Source organism: Nycticebus coucang, chromosome 5, assembly GCF_027406575.1.
Source record: "Nycticebus coucang isolate mNycCou1 chromosome 5, mNycCou1.pri, whole genome shotgun sequence".
Classification (NCBI taxonomy): domain Eukaryota; kingdom Metazoa; phylum Chordata; class Mammalia; order Primates; family Lorisidae; genus Nycticebus; species Nycticebus coucang.
Genome location: NC_069784.1, coordinates 37682860 through 37699114, shown reverse-complemented (window position 1 = coordinate 37699114; position 16255 = coordinate 37682860). Strand labels below are relative to the sequence as shown.

General features: G+C 38.2%; 1 protein-coding gene across 3 annotated transcripts in view; it reads left to right on the top strand.

Annotated features, from left to right (window-relative positions):
* The window catches only part of VAV3 (vav guanine nucleotide exchange factor 3), a 427744-nt gene that overhangs the window by 295335 nt on the left and 116154 nt on the right, over positions 1 to 16255 (top strand). For all 3 annotated transcript variants that reach the window (XR_008380216.1, XM_053591975.1, XM_053591974.1), the window contains exons 18-19: positions 5133 to 5158; positions 10050 to 10095. Coding sequence is in view for 2 of the 3 variants with exons in the window: in XM_053591975.1 (XP_053447950.1) it covers positions 5133 to 5158; positions 10050 to 10095 (72 nt within the window). In the remaining variant the exon portion in view is untranslated. The remainder of the gene's footprint in view (positions 1 to 5132; positions 5159 to 10049; positions 10096 to 16255) is intronic.

Below are 16255 nucleotides of genomic sequence, written 5' to 3'. Positions count from 1 at the left end.
CAGAAACCTTTTATATTTAATACTTATGTCCCTTAAATTGATCTAGTCTTCATTCATCCCGAAATGATAATTACTTGGCAAAAATGCAGTGCATTCTGAATGAGGTAATCCATTCATATCAATGTACAACTATGACAGATTATTAACTTGCGTGCATTTGAAGTATGAAAAAAGGTGTAAGTTTATTTTTTTTTAATAAGACAAGCTATGCAACTTGGAAACACATTTCAAGGTTTAGTGATTAGTTTGTCTTAACATCTGAGGATTTGCATGGATATAAAGGGCAGGCAGTTCCGCTCGCTTTTCCATTGAACTTGAGTTGACTCTTTCACATTCACCATGGCAACCTCAATGATCAACACGTACACCGGCTCTGAAGTGTGTGCCAAAACTTTCCAACATTAATAATGCATAGGTATGAACTCCATTATACAAGCCTCTCTCAACAAGTCCATGCAACGCTGGTGCAGTTCTGGGGTGCTGTTCTTTCTCACAGTACACCACTGTGAGGTCTGATCCTAGACTGCAGCCTTTGTGGATGTTTATGTTTTTCCCCCACTATGATATGTGGCTAAGCCCCTTTGGTCCCCTTCCTCCTTGAACATTGACCAATATAGCTTGCTTTACATCCTCTCAGTTTAAACGAAGAAAGTAACATTGGAAGGCAAATATTGCTGGAGCAGACGACTTTGGCTTAATGTATCTTTTCCTTGTGAGTGACAATGCACGCCTCAGCTGCTCTAATATTTAACTGAAGCAGATCCCCATTTGTTTATCTGTTTAATCACTCTTTTATCTAGGCCAGCTATTGCTGTAGCCGCTCCTAACTGGAATAAAGTTGCCTTAGTATCCTACCAGTTTAAACATGGGAGATTCGGCTGCCTGGAAATCGCACCCCAAATTGGTGTCTGAAATGGACTTCTTTATAAAACGTATTGTGTGTTTTAGCATAAAAGATAAGCTTTCGTGATGCAGTTTTATTTCACCCAGATTTCTACTGTGAGGCATTTTATGTTACTTTTACATGATCGTGGGTTTCATAACCACAAAATGACTTTAGTTCTGCCTACTATTACTTACAAACCTTTTGTGCACATCCATCCTCTTTTTTAACTCATCAAGACAAATTTCTTAACAGTAGTTATTATTTCTCCCATCTAACTATTTTGGTTAGTTTTCCAATACCTTAATAATTATTAAAGTGAATTGGAATCTGTTATATGGTTGGGTTCCTGTTGGAGCTCCTGAAAAGACGTGGAATCCAAGTATTATTTGTGATTTATGGTTCCTTTGTTTCTTTTCAAAACAGTACTGTAGATACTGGGAGCAAACATAGTGTTTGTGCAACTTTCTCCAAAATTGTATCGGTCCAACTGTCTTCTAGTTTTAATATTTTGCAGAAATAGCATGTTAGTCATGGCAATAGGCAGATTCCAAGTCTATGCTAATAATTACTTTTCTGTGGCCCCTTTTGAGACTAATGGTCTTGTTGGACATCGATATGTTTAGTCTTAAGAAATAGACTTTCATGTAGGAGATAAAGCAAATTGTATAATAATGTATGAACTGAGAGCCATTTGTGTTGGCAAGACAAATAAAATAGGACTGAATTTTATATTTAAACAAATGCATTATATAATGTGAGTGTAAAGCCTCCGTGAAAAAACCTTTCTCGTATATAAATATGGGCCTTGAGCTCTAAGCAGCATGGAAGACGGAGTTCTGCAAAGGCTCCATGGACCTCAGCGGCTGCACTTCCCTGAATTGCATTAAACCAGTTGGGACATGATGAAGCAATGCAAGGTATAAAGCCCTTGAGGGGCTGTGAGTCACCACACAGAAAGGTTCTTGAAAGGGTAAGAATGTTTTATAGTTTGATCAATCAGAGCCTGAGAAGTAGGCTGCAGGGTAAGGATATGTGAGGAGTAAACATTTCTGGACATTTGAAGAAGGGAAATACCATCCCTAAGAAAGTTCCCAAGAGAAAGACAGAGGCAGAACGAGGGACTTTTTCTCGTCATATCTCAACCAGCAGCCTTTCTTCTCAGTCAGAATTCAGCCAAAGTAGATTTAATGATAATCAGCCCTTAGCATCCACCCCAGTGCAGAACTGTGGCCTCTACAGAGTTTGCTAGAGATCCCAGTGCCCACTATAGTGGTTCCATGTACACACCAAGAAGACGTAAAAGATGGACTTGCAGACTTCAAAATTAGAGTGACTTTTCCATAGACTACTTCATAGGAAGAAGTTCTTAATTTTTCCAGCCAGAGTGAACTTTTACTTTGAAAATGTCTGAAACAGTGCTGCAATTGGGTTGTTCCTCTCTGTGGTTTCTGTTATTTTTGTGTAAGTTACCAAGCTATTGCATTAACGTAGTTATGAGAATTTAGATTCCGTTTGTGAAGGGTGCGGGCAAGTGTAACAGCCTGGCCACTGTCGGAAGGGCAAAATGTGTAAGTGAAGGACCCTGGGTAAGAGTTTCTGAATTCGGAGTAGATGCCAAGAGTTTTCCCCCCTATCCTTAGCAGATACACAGGGCCTTACCAAGAGACATGACTAGAAACAAAGTTAGACTTCCACTAGCTATTATTTTTGTGGAATGCCTAGCAGATCAGAGTGCCAGCTGCTCTATGCCAAGGCCCTGACAGCAATGGGCCTCTGTCCTGGCTAGCAGGGTAGATGTGGCCTTGAGGACCGGGAACGATGGCAGAAAAGGGGAAGGGTGTGCCCCACTGAAGAACTCATGCCCTGGGAGTGGGACTTGCATCGGCACCCAGACCCTTCTCCACTTTTCCTATCTGGGAAACACAGGCAAGGTTTTGAGTTAAGCAATTCTTAGTGCATCTGATGAGAATGATGAGGAAAGCTGATCATTTTGATGAGACCCCAAAGAGAGAAAGCAGGATACAATGACAAGGGGAAGAAATAAGAGAAGGAGCGTCGAATAAGGGAGGCGGCCACATCTACCAGTTCAATCAGGGCCTCTCCAGGGCCTCCCGCCCTCCCGCATTCTATGATGAATCCCATGCCAGGAGCTGGCCAGCTGGCAGCCAAGCCCACAGGACGGGATGTGAGGAGCCTGCAAATCAGGGGATCTGTTCCTGGGTCTCCTTCTTGGGTGAAGGTGTACAGGTATCCACATTGTAGATGACCACCTTAAATACCATGGTTTCCTGTTTCCCAGGAGTAACCTGAGGGCCCTTCATGGAGCACAGCATGACAGCGGCTGCCACGTGGGGGTATCACAGGGTTGACGTCACAAATCACAAATAGGGCATTTAAAGCATGTTGTAAGAGACCTACTTCACAAGGACAAAAAAATACTCTATGCAAAGATCAGAAAAAAATATGATACTCTTGAATTGAAATTAAAGTGGATGTGCATTTATGAACACCAAACTCAAAACTGAGGTTTCCACGTGTTAGAGGTCGTGTACAAATAGCAAGGCTTTCCTCAGTCTCCTCAGATTGAAAATTTAAACTTCCCTCTTGTTCAGTGCTTCTAGCACTTTGATTCCTAGTTACTCTTAACTCACCAGGAGAGGAATAGGGCTGTTCTGGCGTATATAGGTCTTTCTGGGCAAACCAGTGAGACAGGTAGCACAGCTACCCTATTAAGAACCCAAGTTCATCTAAGTCTGGGCCAGCCAAATGGCATCTTTATAGACCCTCTTCCCAACCAGCCCTTGTAAGCAATCTGTCTTATGAAACACTGTGTGTAAAAAAAAAAAAAAAAATTAAAAAGAAAAAACAATCAAAAGTTGTGTGTTCCTAATGGGGAGGGGAAGTAGTAAAATAGATTTTTGTCCAGAAATACTCCTTAGTAAAGGCTGAAGCAGAGACACCCTCCTATGAATGTAGAAAGCATTTATCTGTGAAAGCCAAGGTGATGTTGTTTAAAATTGACAAAAGGTTGTGTTCTTGACTTTTCTCCAGGAAGGTGACTTTCTACTCATGGATCTTCCATTTCCATTAGGAAATTGTCCTTTAAAAGAAAAAAACCAACAAACTGGAGGGAAAATTAAGAAACAAAACAAAACACATACACCTATACACACACAAACCAACCTCCTGCTCGCTGCCCCAGGCGGTGTTCTGTGTAAAGCAATCTGTGGCAGCTAGTCAAACATCTTGGCAGGAGTTTTCCCCTTGAACTCTGGCTGCAGAGCTTCTTGAAATGGCTTAGAGAAACATCTTACAGAGCTCCCATTTAGGTCTGCCCTTGCTCTCTCTTGGTTTTCCCTTCTTTTTCCAGGTCCTTTTTTAGGGGATCATTTTGGATGGGGATTGTACAGGCCTGGGTGCCCACGGATGAGGGGTTTCCCTCCGTCTGGAGAAGTACAACATGTATACAAGGTTTTCGTGGGAAGGGGGAAAGGAGGCAAAGATCCTGGCCCTAGTTTTCCCTGTGCTGTGTGTGCTCGTACCCCCAGAGCAACGTTTGCCATTCCGCCACATTCCTCACCTAGAGATCCCAGGGCCCTTGATAACTGTTAGATATTTTCAGCAACTGAAATGTAAGAGGTTGCTCCTATTTATAGAGTTAAATTAAGTATGAAAGGAAAATTACCATCAGAATAGAATCCTGACTCAGTTTAATTTTTAATCTTTAAATCAACTTATATTCCTTCCAAAATTAAAATAAGAGTTAAAGCCACGTAATGAAAAGCAATTCATGTGGAATGTGCCCCTGTATTAATTAAATTGGCAGTTGTTACAGTTAATGTAATACCTTTGTTAACTTGGTGTGTTTATACTCTTAAAATGAGATGTAGTGAAAGCAAGGTTGCATTTAGCTTTTCTCTCATGCATGTAAATTTAGTGCAAGCCCTTGTTTTCAAGAGCTTTATGTGGTTGAATTGACATTGCTTACCAAACAATTGAAAAAGTTAAGCATAACCTAGAAGTCATTTAAAACTGTGAGTCACTTTCCAGACAAGCCAATAAGATGAGAGAACCTGGGTTGCAAAATAATTACCAGCCCAGCCTGAGGGACCCTGGAAATATATTACGGGTATCAGTTCAGAAAACAAAGCAGTGGTGTTTTACTACTCTGCAGAGAACAAGCTGAGGTTGCTAACCAAACCAAATAACTTTACACTGACAATGCCAATTTTTACATTTGTTTCAGAACCAGGGACGCTCAAACTACCGGAGGTAAGATTAACATTAAATTTTCTTTTTTTTATATAACCTTTGCATTTCAAGTTGTTTGCTAACTTAACCAGACTTGAGCTTTTGCAAAGTTAAACGTGCCTTTACAAATGAATCGAAAGAAGCAGAAATAGAGGGAGCCACCAAGTGCCTGTGCATGAAATGCACAAGGTAAATCACAGGGATTTTCAGTCACTGTCCAAAGGTGTGAGGTGGGAGGAAAATGTGCATATTTAGTGTAAGACTGGGTGTGAAATGGGGCACTCAGAACGGAGGGAAGGGTGGCCCTCGTTCCACCCTTGGTAGAAGTTGGTAGACGTGTCCCCGGCATAAAATATGTTGCTGCCTAACATTTCCCAATACTGGCAATTCTAACATTATTGATTAAAGATATGGCTTCGTGTTTCTAGCAGTTTCCATTTGAGCACAAACATGATTCGTATCATGTCCTGTTGATAAAATCAAGATATGATAACATTTCCTTTTGGTTTAACACACAGTCTAATTCCTAATGGCTTTGAAGTATATAATCTCTATTAGCTGTCAGAATACAGTTACTTAAAATGCCAAAGAATAAAAAATACGGCAGACCCCAGACAACCATTGCCTGGCTCTTTAACTAAAGTAATAGATTTCTTGCCAGACCCTCCTAAAACATAAAATGCATCTGTTGACTGTGTTTTAGATTCATGAGTCTAGATCAAGGAATTTATAACAAAATAATATTTTAAAAAATAGGCCTCACAAGTTCCTTTAGAACTAAAATAAATTACCTGCGATTTCTGTTAGTGTTTTGCCGACAGGTAAGTTATTTTTTTAATAAAAGCTATCAGGATTTGTTAAGCACTGGCAATCAACTTCTTTTACTTACTCTCATGTTGTTATTATATTACTGAAACAGATACCTTGGTAGAGCTCTGAACTTGAACTTGGTGTTACTTAACGTTTATCCTGTTAGGTATATGTATCTTTTCCCCCAAGGAAGATAGTTTTATTTTAATTAAGCAATGTGAAATGGGTGTGTTTACAGAAGGAAAGTGTGCTAATAAGAAGTGGTTAATAATTTTCACCTAACGTTAAATAATTCTCACAGGTACTTTTATAGTCTTAAAAAGTACACGTAGGCCTATTATAAAAGAAATTAATTTTCACATTGATTTTTTTTTTAATTACAGCATCAGTGTTTAGTGACTTGCTTAACTTTCAAGTATAATAAGTATAATTTTTATATAATGCGTGGCTGTGCTAACAATCTTTACTTTGGATGGAGAATTATAGCCAGCTGTTATACTGGCCAGTTCCTTTGGAAACTTTGGTTTCGGGAAGAAGCATGACAACAGAATATAAGGAAGGATGCGCAGCTGCCTTCATGATGATCAGGGGTCTTGCAGAAAGAAATAGTGATGCTCTTTTGTAAGCTCTGTGATTTTTATTTTTTCCCTCTCTTGTGGGCCTTCTTTTTTCCCCATGTACCAATTTGTAGTCCTTTTCTGTTTTCCTTTCAATAGCTAAGATCATGACTTTTTTATTTTTGATTTTCATACTTAATCTCAAGGTAGGGCAGCGTTCAGTAGCTCCAGGATCCATGGGCTTCTGCACCCCTACCTGGGGCGTTCATCTCCCAGTGCATGCTGGAGCAGATCTTCAGAAAGTCCCTCTGATTCCTAGAAGCAAGTTTATCACTTCGTATCTGTTTAGTTACTTTAAATTCATTCCACAGGTTAACACAGGCAGAAGAACCAAAGTCAGCTTCCATAGAGCAAATGAACCTTTGCTGTGTTATTGGTAAATCAACAGTGAATTAGGGATTTTTGCCAAAAGAGGTCATTGGTAATGAAGCAAAAAATAACTACCAAGTGCTTACAAAAACCTCTACTTTTAGGTAGATAGAAAGAGATTGAGAAAGTTGTAAAGAATGATGTGGGGCTGCAGCTAAGAGCCCCACAAGGAGAGGGGCCACCAAACACCAGACATGCCTCTTCCTTCCTGCTGGGGACAAGGCCTGTCCAGCTCCGCCCTGACCTTTTGAGATCCTAGTTTGGGGAGGGGAGTATGTGGCCAGAGATAACAGGATGACAATTGAAATTTGCATTTTAAAATAGTTCAGAATTTTCTGACAAGCATTTCCAAGCTTTTTTTTACAATAAGAAATACTCTGTAGGTCCTTTTTTTTTCATACTCTTAAAAAAATATACTCTCCAAATGTACTTGGTCTTATGAGTAGTTGAAAATTCCTCCATTTTTTTTTCTCCTTAAATTCATCAGGTCATAGTTCATTAAAATACCCATCTTTCCTGTAGAAAGATTTCTGTTTCCAAGGTGACTGATTTTCAGTGACTTTTTAGGAGGAAGAACCTAAAACATAAATAGTAAGGCATTGACTTAATATAATAATTTATTCTTTGTATGAATTTAAACATTCGGAATACCATGAGGTTGATAATAATGATAATAATAAGGTATCAATTAATAATTCTTTTTTTTTTTTTTTTTTTGTAGAGACAGAGTCTCACTGTACCGCCCTCAGGTAGAGTGCCGTGGCGTCACACGGCTCACAGCAACCTCTAACTCTTGGGCTTACGCGATTCTCTTGCCTCAGCCTCTCGAGTAGCTGGGACTACAGGCGCCCGCCACAACGCCCGGCTATTTTTTTTTGTTGTTGCAGTTTGGCCGGGGCTGGGTTTGAACCCGCCACCCTCGGCATATGGGGCCGGTGCCCTACTCACTGAGCCACAGGCGCCACCCCAATTAATAATTCTTATCATAGCACTTAACATAAATTAACTCATTTATTTCTCACTACAAACCCTATGAAATAGGTATTATTATTATCCCCATTTTCTAGATGAGAAACTAAGTTACAGAGATATAAACTAAGTTACTTATGGTCACATAGGTGCAGAGCGGCAGGGACTTATTCTAGTCTTATTCCAGAATCCATACTCTTAATTATGGTGCTATGGTTTATTTATATTTTTTCCTTTTATTAAGTCATATACACATAGATCATGAATGCATGTATGCATTTGTGGGGTACAAGGTATTGATTTTTTATACAATTTGGAGTGCTTACATCAAACTAATCAACATAGTGTTCACCTCATTTACTTAATTATTGTGTTAAGACATTTATGGAGAATAATGGTGCTATGTTGCCTGTTTTAACCCTAATTTTTTAGAGTTGCTCTTGAACTCAGGTTCTCTTTTTCACATTTTTATGGTTTCTAAATAGTACCTGTTTAGGGATTCTGGGGATGAGACCAGAATGTTGAATTCCCTCCTCGACTTCCTAGCACTGGGATAGTAGAAGGCCTGAGACCAGGAGAAAGGCAGCTTCTTTTGTATGCTATAGGAGGTGAGGGGGACACTGCAACATTTGAGCTTTTTCTTGACCCATTCACTCTCACTAAGATTTTACAAAAAATTTTAAAACCCTAAACAAACAAAAATGGTGAAGTACATAGGAAGGAAATAGAGGCAAGATACCCATCCTGATATAGAGTATTTTCCTGTTGAAAAGATTGCCAATTGTATTGTCTTTTATAGAGAGAGCTCCAAAAAAGAAATTATAAAATTTGGGGTAGAAAAGAGTTTTTCTTTGAAAGCAGTTTCCTTTCATTTTATCAGATCCGAATCTGTGCAGAAATCCAGAGCCACATTTTCCTCTCTCTCAGGGACTCTCTTTAATTCGAATAGCAGGCCTGGTGCACCTGTCCCACCACATCTTGCTTTGCATCAGCGGTTTTCAACCTGGGGGCGCGGCATTAGGAAGGTTGAGAACCACTGCTCTACATAGCTTCGGCCCCGATGGTAATGCTCTTATAGTCATTTTCAAATCTATGTTGAAAGTAGTTGGAGTAAAGACAAAACTTACATTTTCCAATTTCCTTTCACCTGAGAACCCTGAGAGTCTGCTGAAGGTGGCTTTGAGGACCTTTGGAAGCTGAAGATCCTCATTTTACCCATTTAACTTGTGAATGGGTACAACAGAAGGAACCTGAGAAAACTCCATGGCTAATGTGTGCTTAACACAGACACGTGTGCTCTGAATGATACCAGATCTCCAGACACCAGCACACACCCTAACACACATAAACAGAAAATGGTTCTGTGAAAATTCAGATTATATGATAGTCATGGACCCAGCATTTCATCCGGTTGAAAAATAACAAGCGAAAATCAAGTCCTTCTTAATTAGTGAGATTACTGTAGTTATTAGGTGGGAATGAATTTAATGCCTATGAAATCAAATGTATAACTATGCATTTTCAAAGATTTAAAATCTCTTATTTCTCATCTCAGCCATAGTTTTTGTAATGCGTAGTTTTCTTACGGGTTCCTTTTCTACAATAATAATAACTTTTCTGGTTCATGAACCCTATGTCTGGTTTGTTTTTCTAAGGTATTCGGGTATAACTGGTCTTAATTAAAACACCGTTTTCATTTAAGTGTTTGCTAAAATCAGAGCTGTAAGGTCTTTGTTCTGAGGTTGTCTACCTCCTTCAGTCTCTGTCAGGCCCTGTAAATGGCTGACTTAGAGTTTGAGGAGATCAGTTGAAGGCTACTGTTCACGTGTCTTTGCTGGGAACATTTTCCAACCAACAAGGACTGCTTGAGCTTTGTTCTTCTAGTGCCTGGAGTTAGCAAGCAAAAATGTTTCTTTTTCTTAGTGTGATAAGTTGTCAGTGACTTATCAAATGTAATGATCTTCATGTGAAAGACTTATTAGAGAAACCAAAAGGTTAAATTATAAAAGTAAACTTTAAAACCATGTTTTGAGCAAATTTAGCCACGCTTTTAATTGGAAGAAGTGCAACATTCACTGGCTTGCCTATGTAATTGAATAATGCAACATCACCAACACATCTTTGTTTCATTTTATTTTTCTTGCCAGAAACGGACCAATGGACTCCGAAGACATCCCAGGCCGGTGGACCCAGGTGTGTTTCTGATTAAACATCCTCTAATCTGGACTTCAGTTCAGGGATTATGAGAGTCTATGGGAATGGCTGTGGAAAGTCAGGCATGTTGCCGGCCTTTGTTTCTCACAGTTTGCTGTGTAATGTGTGACCAGGAGGCCACAGTTCAATGTGTAAATCATTCACATGATGAGTAACCACCTGTACCATTCACTTCCCACAATCAGCAGTTGAGCTGGTTATTTGCTTACTGAACAGCCTCAGGGTGCCTCGTTAATGCTTACATACCCAGCACCCTCCCCCTGCTACCTCCTAAATCTGGTAAGAAAGTCATCCTGCTGGCTGGCACTGGTGTTTTCTAAATAACGGAGAACATAAACCAAGCAAATTGCACCCTCCCCATTTGGGAAAATTTCTTTATTCTATATCCTATTTTCTAATAGAAGATGGGTTTTTAGGACTTGATGAACAACTTTCTTCTCTGGAGACAGGTTATTTGCTTGCAGAAAGACATCAGTTGCCCTGTCATTATCTTAGTGTAATTGTCTTTTTATCCATTAAGCAATGTATTCCACAGTTTAATTAGCGAAGATCTTATACGTATGATCCTTTCATCAGTAAAAGGTTTTCACAACTAAAGGATTCCAAACACATAAACTTCATAATAAATGAAGTAGAACATGAAATATAGAGCAGTCCTTTCTGTAAAATAATCTGGATTATGTGTTTTGTTTTGTCTTCATAAACAAAGTTCACTTAGTTGTAAAGTTTAGTTTTCAAAGCGTTGTAGCGTATAACTGCAACCACACCCAGGGAAGCCATGCCAGTTTATGAGCTGTTTGAGATTTATGGGAGCTTTGTTGCTTCTGGCTAGAAATTGCCTTGGTTGTGTCCTGAGATCTGTTTAAATCTTTTAACTACAGAACCAAATCGAGACTATTAAAAAAATAAAACAGGGGTTCTGGTTCACTTTGTAATAATTCTGATTTTCCCGAGATAAGTCCCTTTGCAGAGGACTCTGCAGTAGTATTTATTTTATTTTATTTTTTTGCAATTTTTGGCCGGAGGCTGGGTTTGAACCCGCCACCTCTGGTATATGGGGCCGTTGCCCTACTCCTTTGAGCCACAGGTGCCGCCCTCTGCAGTAATATTTAAAAGTGACTTCTTCTATTCCATTTAGTAAGAGTATACAACTGTGAACATACTACTTTTTCTTACGTTGTATGTTCTGGTATTTCCATTTCAGAACATTATCTAACCATTATAAACGTTTTTTTTTTTTTATATATGGAGTTTTCTTTTTGTATACTCTTCTCCCTCCAGGGCAATGCATTTTTATATTTATAGTATGTCAGTAGGCACGTATCTGTCTCTTAACAACTTACTATATCGTTAATAATTTCTGGGATCTCTTAGATTATTCAAAGGAAAGTATGGTAAATTCACAGATTATAAATATGGCAAAGTAGACCAATAACACATTTACCTCCTTTATCCTAAAGGTGATGGTATTGTGTAGGTTCAAATCTTCTGGTACTTCTATTTGTCCAAAGATTTTAGAACTTCATAAAGAATAAACTTATAAAACTGCTATTGCATGCTTTGTTGCAAGAATATATAATAGTTTTCCATTAAGTATAATGAATATATATGAGGGTTTTTTTTCACTTTTATACATTTTTGGAAAAAACAAATAGTTAATGATCTTGCCTGTTGAAGCTGGTGATGTGATAACACCTGTTTCTCCCTGTAGCTATCTTTTGATTTAGACCAGAATTATGTATTGAAGGTTGCTTGACCTTTGCATCTTTAGGTGCAAAACTTCTTCAGTCAAAGTTAACCCTTGCTTGGTGATGATCTTGCCTTGCCCCTGATGTGGCTATTGTTGAGCAGATCTTCATGGTTGTGTGGGAGATGTCTCATCCTATATGTTTAAACAAAGGGTTGGGGAAACACAGACTGCATGAGCAAACATCTAAGGTACATTTTCTGCTGTTAATGCTTTTACCATGCAAGTTCTTTTGATTTTTTTTCTCTTCTAGCTAATTTAGTTGACATATCCATGCACTAATACACTGCTTTCCAGGGCATGCCTTAGGGTGGCTTGTAGAAAACACTGGTTAAACAGTTTGGGAGGCCAGGTGTTACCACTTCATGAGGCCTAAATTTCAGAGCTATGTGCAAAGATAAATGTATCTTCTCTGTAGACACTTTGTCTTGGAAAGGTACTTAATGCATAGTTCTATGGGTAGTAGGTCCTTGATAAATATTTGCTGCATGAATTAATGAATGGCCATATACTTTTCCTGTGGGCATTGGCTCTCTTGCTTTTTAAATTCTTCCTTCTGATGTACTCATGGAACATGACAACATAGTCTGGTGGTGGGAAGCGTGGCTCTGAGCCATGTTGCCTGGGCTCGGGATCAGACTTAGCTTTTCACTTGCTATTTGACCTTCAGCAGTTTGCCACCTCTCTCTGTGCTGTAGTTTCCTCATTGGTAAAGGGAATCTGGTAACAGTTTCTACCGGAAAAAGTTGTAAGCATCACACAAGTTAATACGTGTACTTTTGAAAGTGCCCAGTATGTAGTCAATGCTGGGTGAGAGTAAGGATTATATTAATTAGTTTATATTGCAGTGCGTTATTGACTATCAGATATTTTGTCATGTGAAGGAGAAGTCATAATATTTGCCTGTTATTTCTTTTCAAACAGACTCTGAATTTTATGTTGAATTTTCATTCAAGCAAGAAGTTACATAATTGCAGTCATTTTCATATTTGTCACTATTCCCCATTTCATGATCTTTTGCTCATTTTTACCCATAGACACAATCAGTAGTTATGGTTGAGAAACTTTTTTTTAGTGAAATTATTAATGTGTGATTACATTAAAGAAACAAGAAAGGAAGACTCCCAAGGTTGAAAGTGTATTTTTCAAGCCTAAGCAAGATGTGAGCTGTAGGTTTGTATTGTAGCTTCTTAGTTCACGTAAAACATTTATTTTGTATTAATAATTGTGGTTAATCTTTATAGATTATTTGCAAATGGCTTTGCTCTTTATTTTAATCTTCTGTTGTGTTCTAAGAGACTTATCAATTTATGATCTTGACTGCTTTTATAAATATAGTAATGTGTTAAATGCAAATTTTGATACCTCTTTCGGATTTCTTAAATATAGCAGGGTACTTTCATCAGTTTATACTTTTTTTCCCTGAGACAGATGTTGGTATCAGGAAAATAACACTTACAACAGACAGATCAATTATTTCAGGAACACGGAGGTGCTAGGCCTTTTTCAAGAACATGAGATCATAAATCTCAAGAAAATCTGAGCACTGGTGTAATATTTTTCACCTAAAGTGGCACTCAAGGTCAAAGTTACCAATTAAATTTTAATACTGAGCTTTAAAAATTTCCTTCTCTCTAAGTTTAGCAGATACAAGATTTATTTCAGTTTGCATGTGGTAAATGCATGTGCCAGGGCATGATTTCTTTTTATTGAGTCCACGTTTTTAGACTATTGCAAAATTGTCTTATATTTGTGGAATTCATAGCATTAAGTCCACAGTTACTAGCTTTTAAAAAATTCAGGCCATTGTTGTGCTGCCTGAAGATGAGATTGAGTAGATGGGAAATGTTTAGGTAGCTTACTCTCTTTCTGGTCTTTAGTTACTGGTGCGCTTTGTGATAACCTTGAATAGTAAATGAACAGATAAGGGTTAAATTGATGAGTCCTTCCTCAGAGCTCTTGCCTCTCACAGGCTCACCGTTAAACTCTGATTACAAAGAGGTACATGGGGCTTAGAGACACGTCTTTTGTTATTCACCAAGGAGACAGCTTACTGTTTCTTAGCAAAGACATCATCAAAGATGGTCACTTTCTCTTTTTCTCTTTTAGGTGGATAGGATATATAATGCCCACCTTTATTGTTTGTTCTTGTATGAAAAAAGAAATTTTTTTTTTTTTTTTGTAGAGACAGAGTCTCACTGTACCGCCCTTGGGTAGAGTGCCGTGGCGTCACACGGCTCACAGCAACCTCTAACTCTCGGGCTTATGCGATTCTCTTGCCTCAGCCTCCCAAGCAGCTGGGACTACAGGCGCCCACCACAACACCTGGCTATTTTTTTTGTTGCAGTTTGGCCGGGGCTGGGTTTGAACCCGCCACCCTCGGCATATGGGGCTGGCGCCCTACTCACGGAGCCACAGGCGCCGCCCATGAAAAAAGAAATTTAAGAAATCTTTAGTTCATTATTAGCTTCCTTTCTTACATGATATTAAGCACAGGGATATCCTTATTTATCAAACATGTCTCCTGTCCGCAAAGACTTTATATTCTGCCTGGGAAAGGAAAAGATGTAGCACAAAGTTTGATTCTGTAACTGCATGTATACATTGTACGTAAATACATTTACATGTTACATGATATTTTATATATGGATCCATTATAGTATGACATGGTATCCTAAAATTATTAAATATGAAATAAATGTGCAAAAAAGCAACATGAATTAGAAGAGATAAGTAAATTTGAGCTCCAGCTGCCTTTTACACTGGGTCATGTGTAGATGTTTTTATTTATATAAATAAAAATATTGTTATGGTGGTTTATTGCATTGAATTACAATTTAAAACTACATACAATTCTCCCTTTTTGCTTTAATTTCCAAGGATTATTTATCATTCCAAATCTAGACAGAATTGTTGGTTTCTTTTACATTTGCCTTTAAGCATAATATGCTTACTAAAGAAATGTTACATTTTAGTTTCCAAATAGAATACACTGATGAGAAAAATAGCAAGCTAGTACTTTAAAAATCATGACTCTAAAAATACATGTTTTTTTTTTCTTATATGAGAGAGACAAGTGCATCTTCTTGAAGGTTTTAGTAAATGAGCTTCTGTCTATAATAAATAAGTAAAAAAGTTTCCATAGATTATAACATTTCCATATTAATCAGTCAATTCCACTTCTGTCTTTTCTGTCACCTCCAAAACTAATTTCTCATCAAATATAAATCCTAATCTAAATATTAGGAGCATAATTGTAAATGTGTAAAAATACATTTCACATTGAAAGAAATGAACTTGAAAAAACTGGGACAGTAAACCCAGTGATTAAGATTCATTGCAGAGAAATGAGAAATCCAAGCTGTGGACGAATGCTGGGGAGCATGCTCTGGTTTTTTAAAATAGCTGACTTTTTTTTCCCCCAGCTTCTATTAAACTATGGACATTAAGACTGGTTTTGCACTAAAGCCGTTGATCCTCTTGTAGTTATTTTCTGGCCTACCTTCCTGATTCTTTTTACCATGATAACAGACTTCTGAAATGAGCGTCACAGTCCCTCGCTTGCATCTTTTTTTGGGTTGAGAAGGATTTATTTTTCCCTTTCAAGGCTCATTCTAAGTTCACAAGGGATCACCACTGCTGTTGTCTGACAGGTCTGTACACGCCTTGCCAAGCCAGTCTTTTACACTGCTCAAGTACCTTCAGAATAGGAACAAAGGGGAGGTGAATATTCAAAGATGGGCCTGGGGAGCTTTTAGATGGGAAACAGGGCATCAGTAATGTGATTGTTGAAATAACAAAACGCTTGGGTTATAATATCCAGAACCTACTTCTGGGCCATTTATGTACTTCTAACAATGTCTGTTATTGTAGTAGTAGTAGTTACATCTTTAGAAGATAAAGTATGTCTCTATTAAATATGTAGAAAAAAGATTCTGAAAAGAAAGTCTTGAACCTAGTGAACTACTTTGAACATTTGTTATTAATAAAGTTTTCCTTATTTAGACCTGAACTTGCTCTGCTGTATCTGTGACCATGATAGTTGAATACTACTATATTTAAAAAAAAAAAAGAGAGAGAATGTGTCATGTAATACTAAGTAAACAAAGAAACTTCAGAAATTTCTTTTTTATTTTCTTTTTTTTTTTTATTGTTGGGGATTCATTGAGGGTACAATAAGCCAGGTTACACTGATTGCAATTGTTAGGTGAAGTCCCTCTTGCAATCATGTCTTGCCCCCATAAAGTGTGACACACAACCAGGCCCCCCCCCACCTCCCTCCTTCCCTCATTCTATTCCCCCCCCCATAACCATAATTGTCATTAATTGTCCTCATATCAAAATTGAGTACATAGGATTCATGCTTCTCCATTCTTGTGATGCTTTACTAAG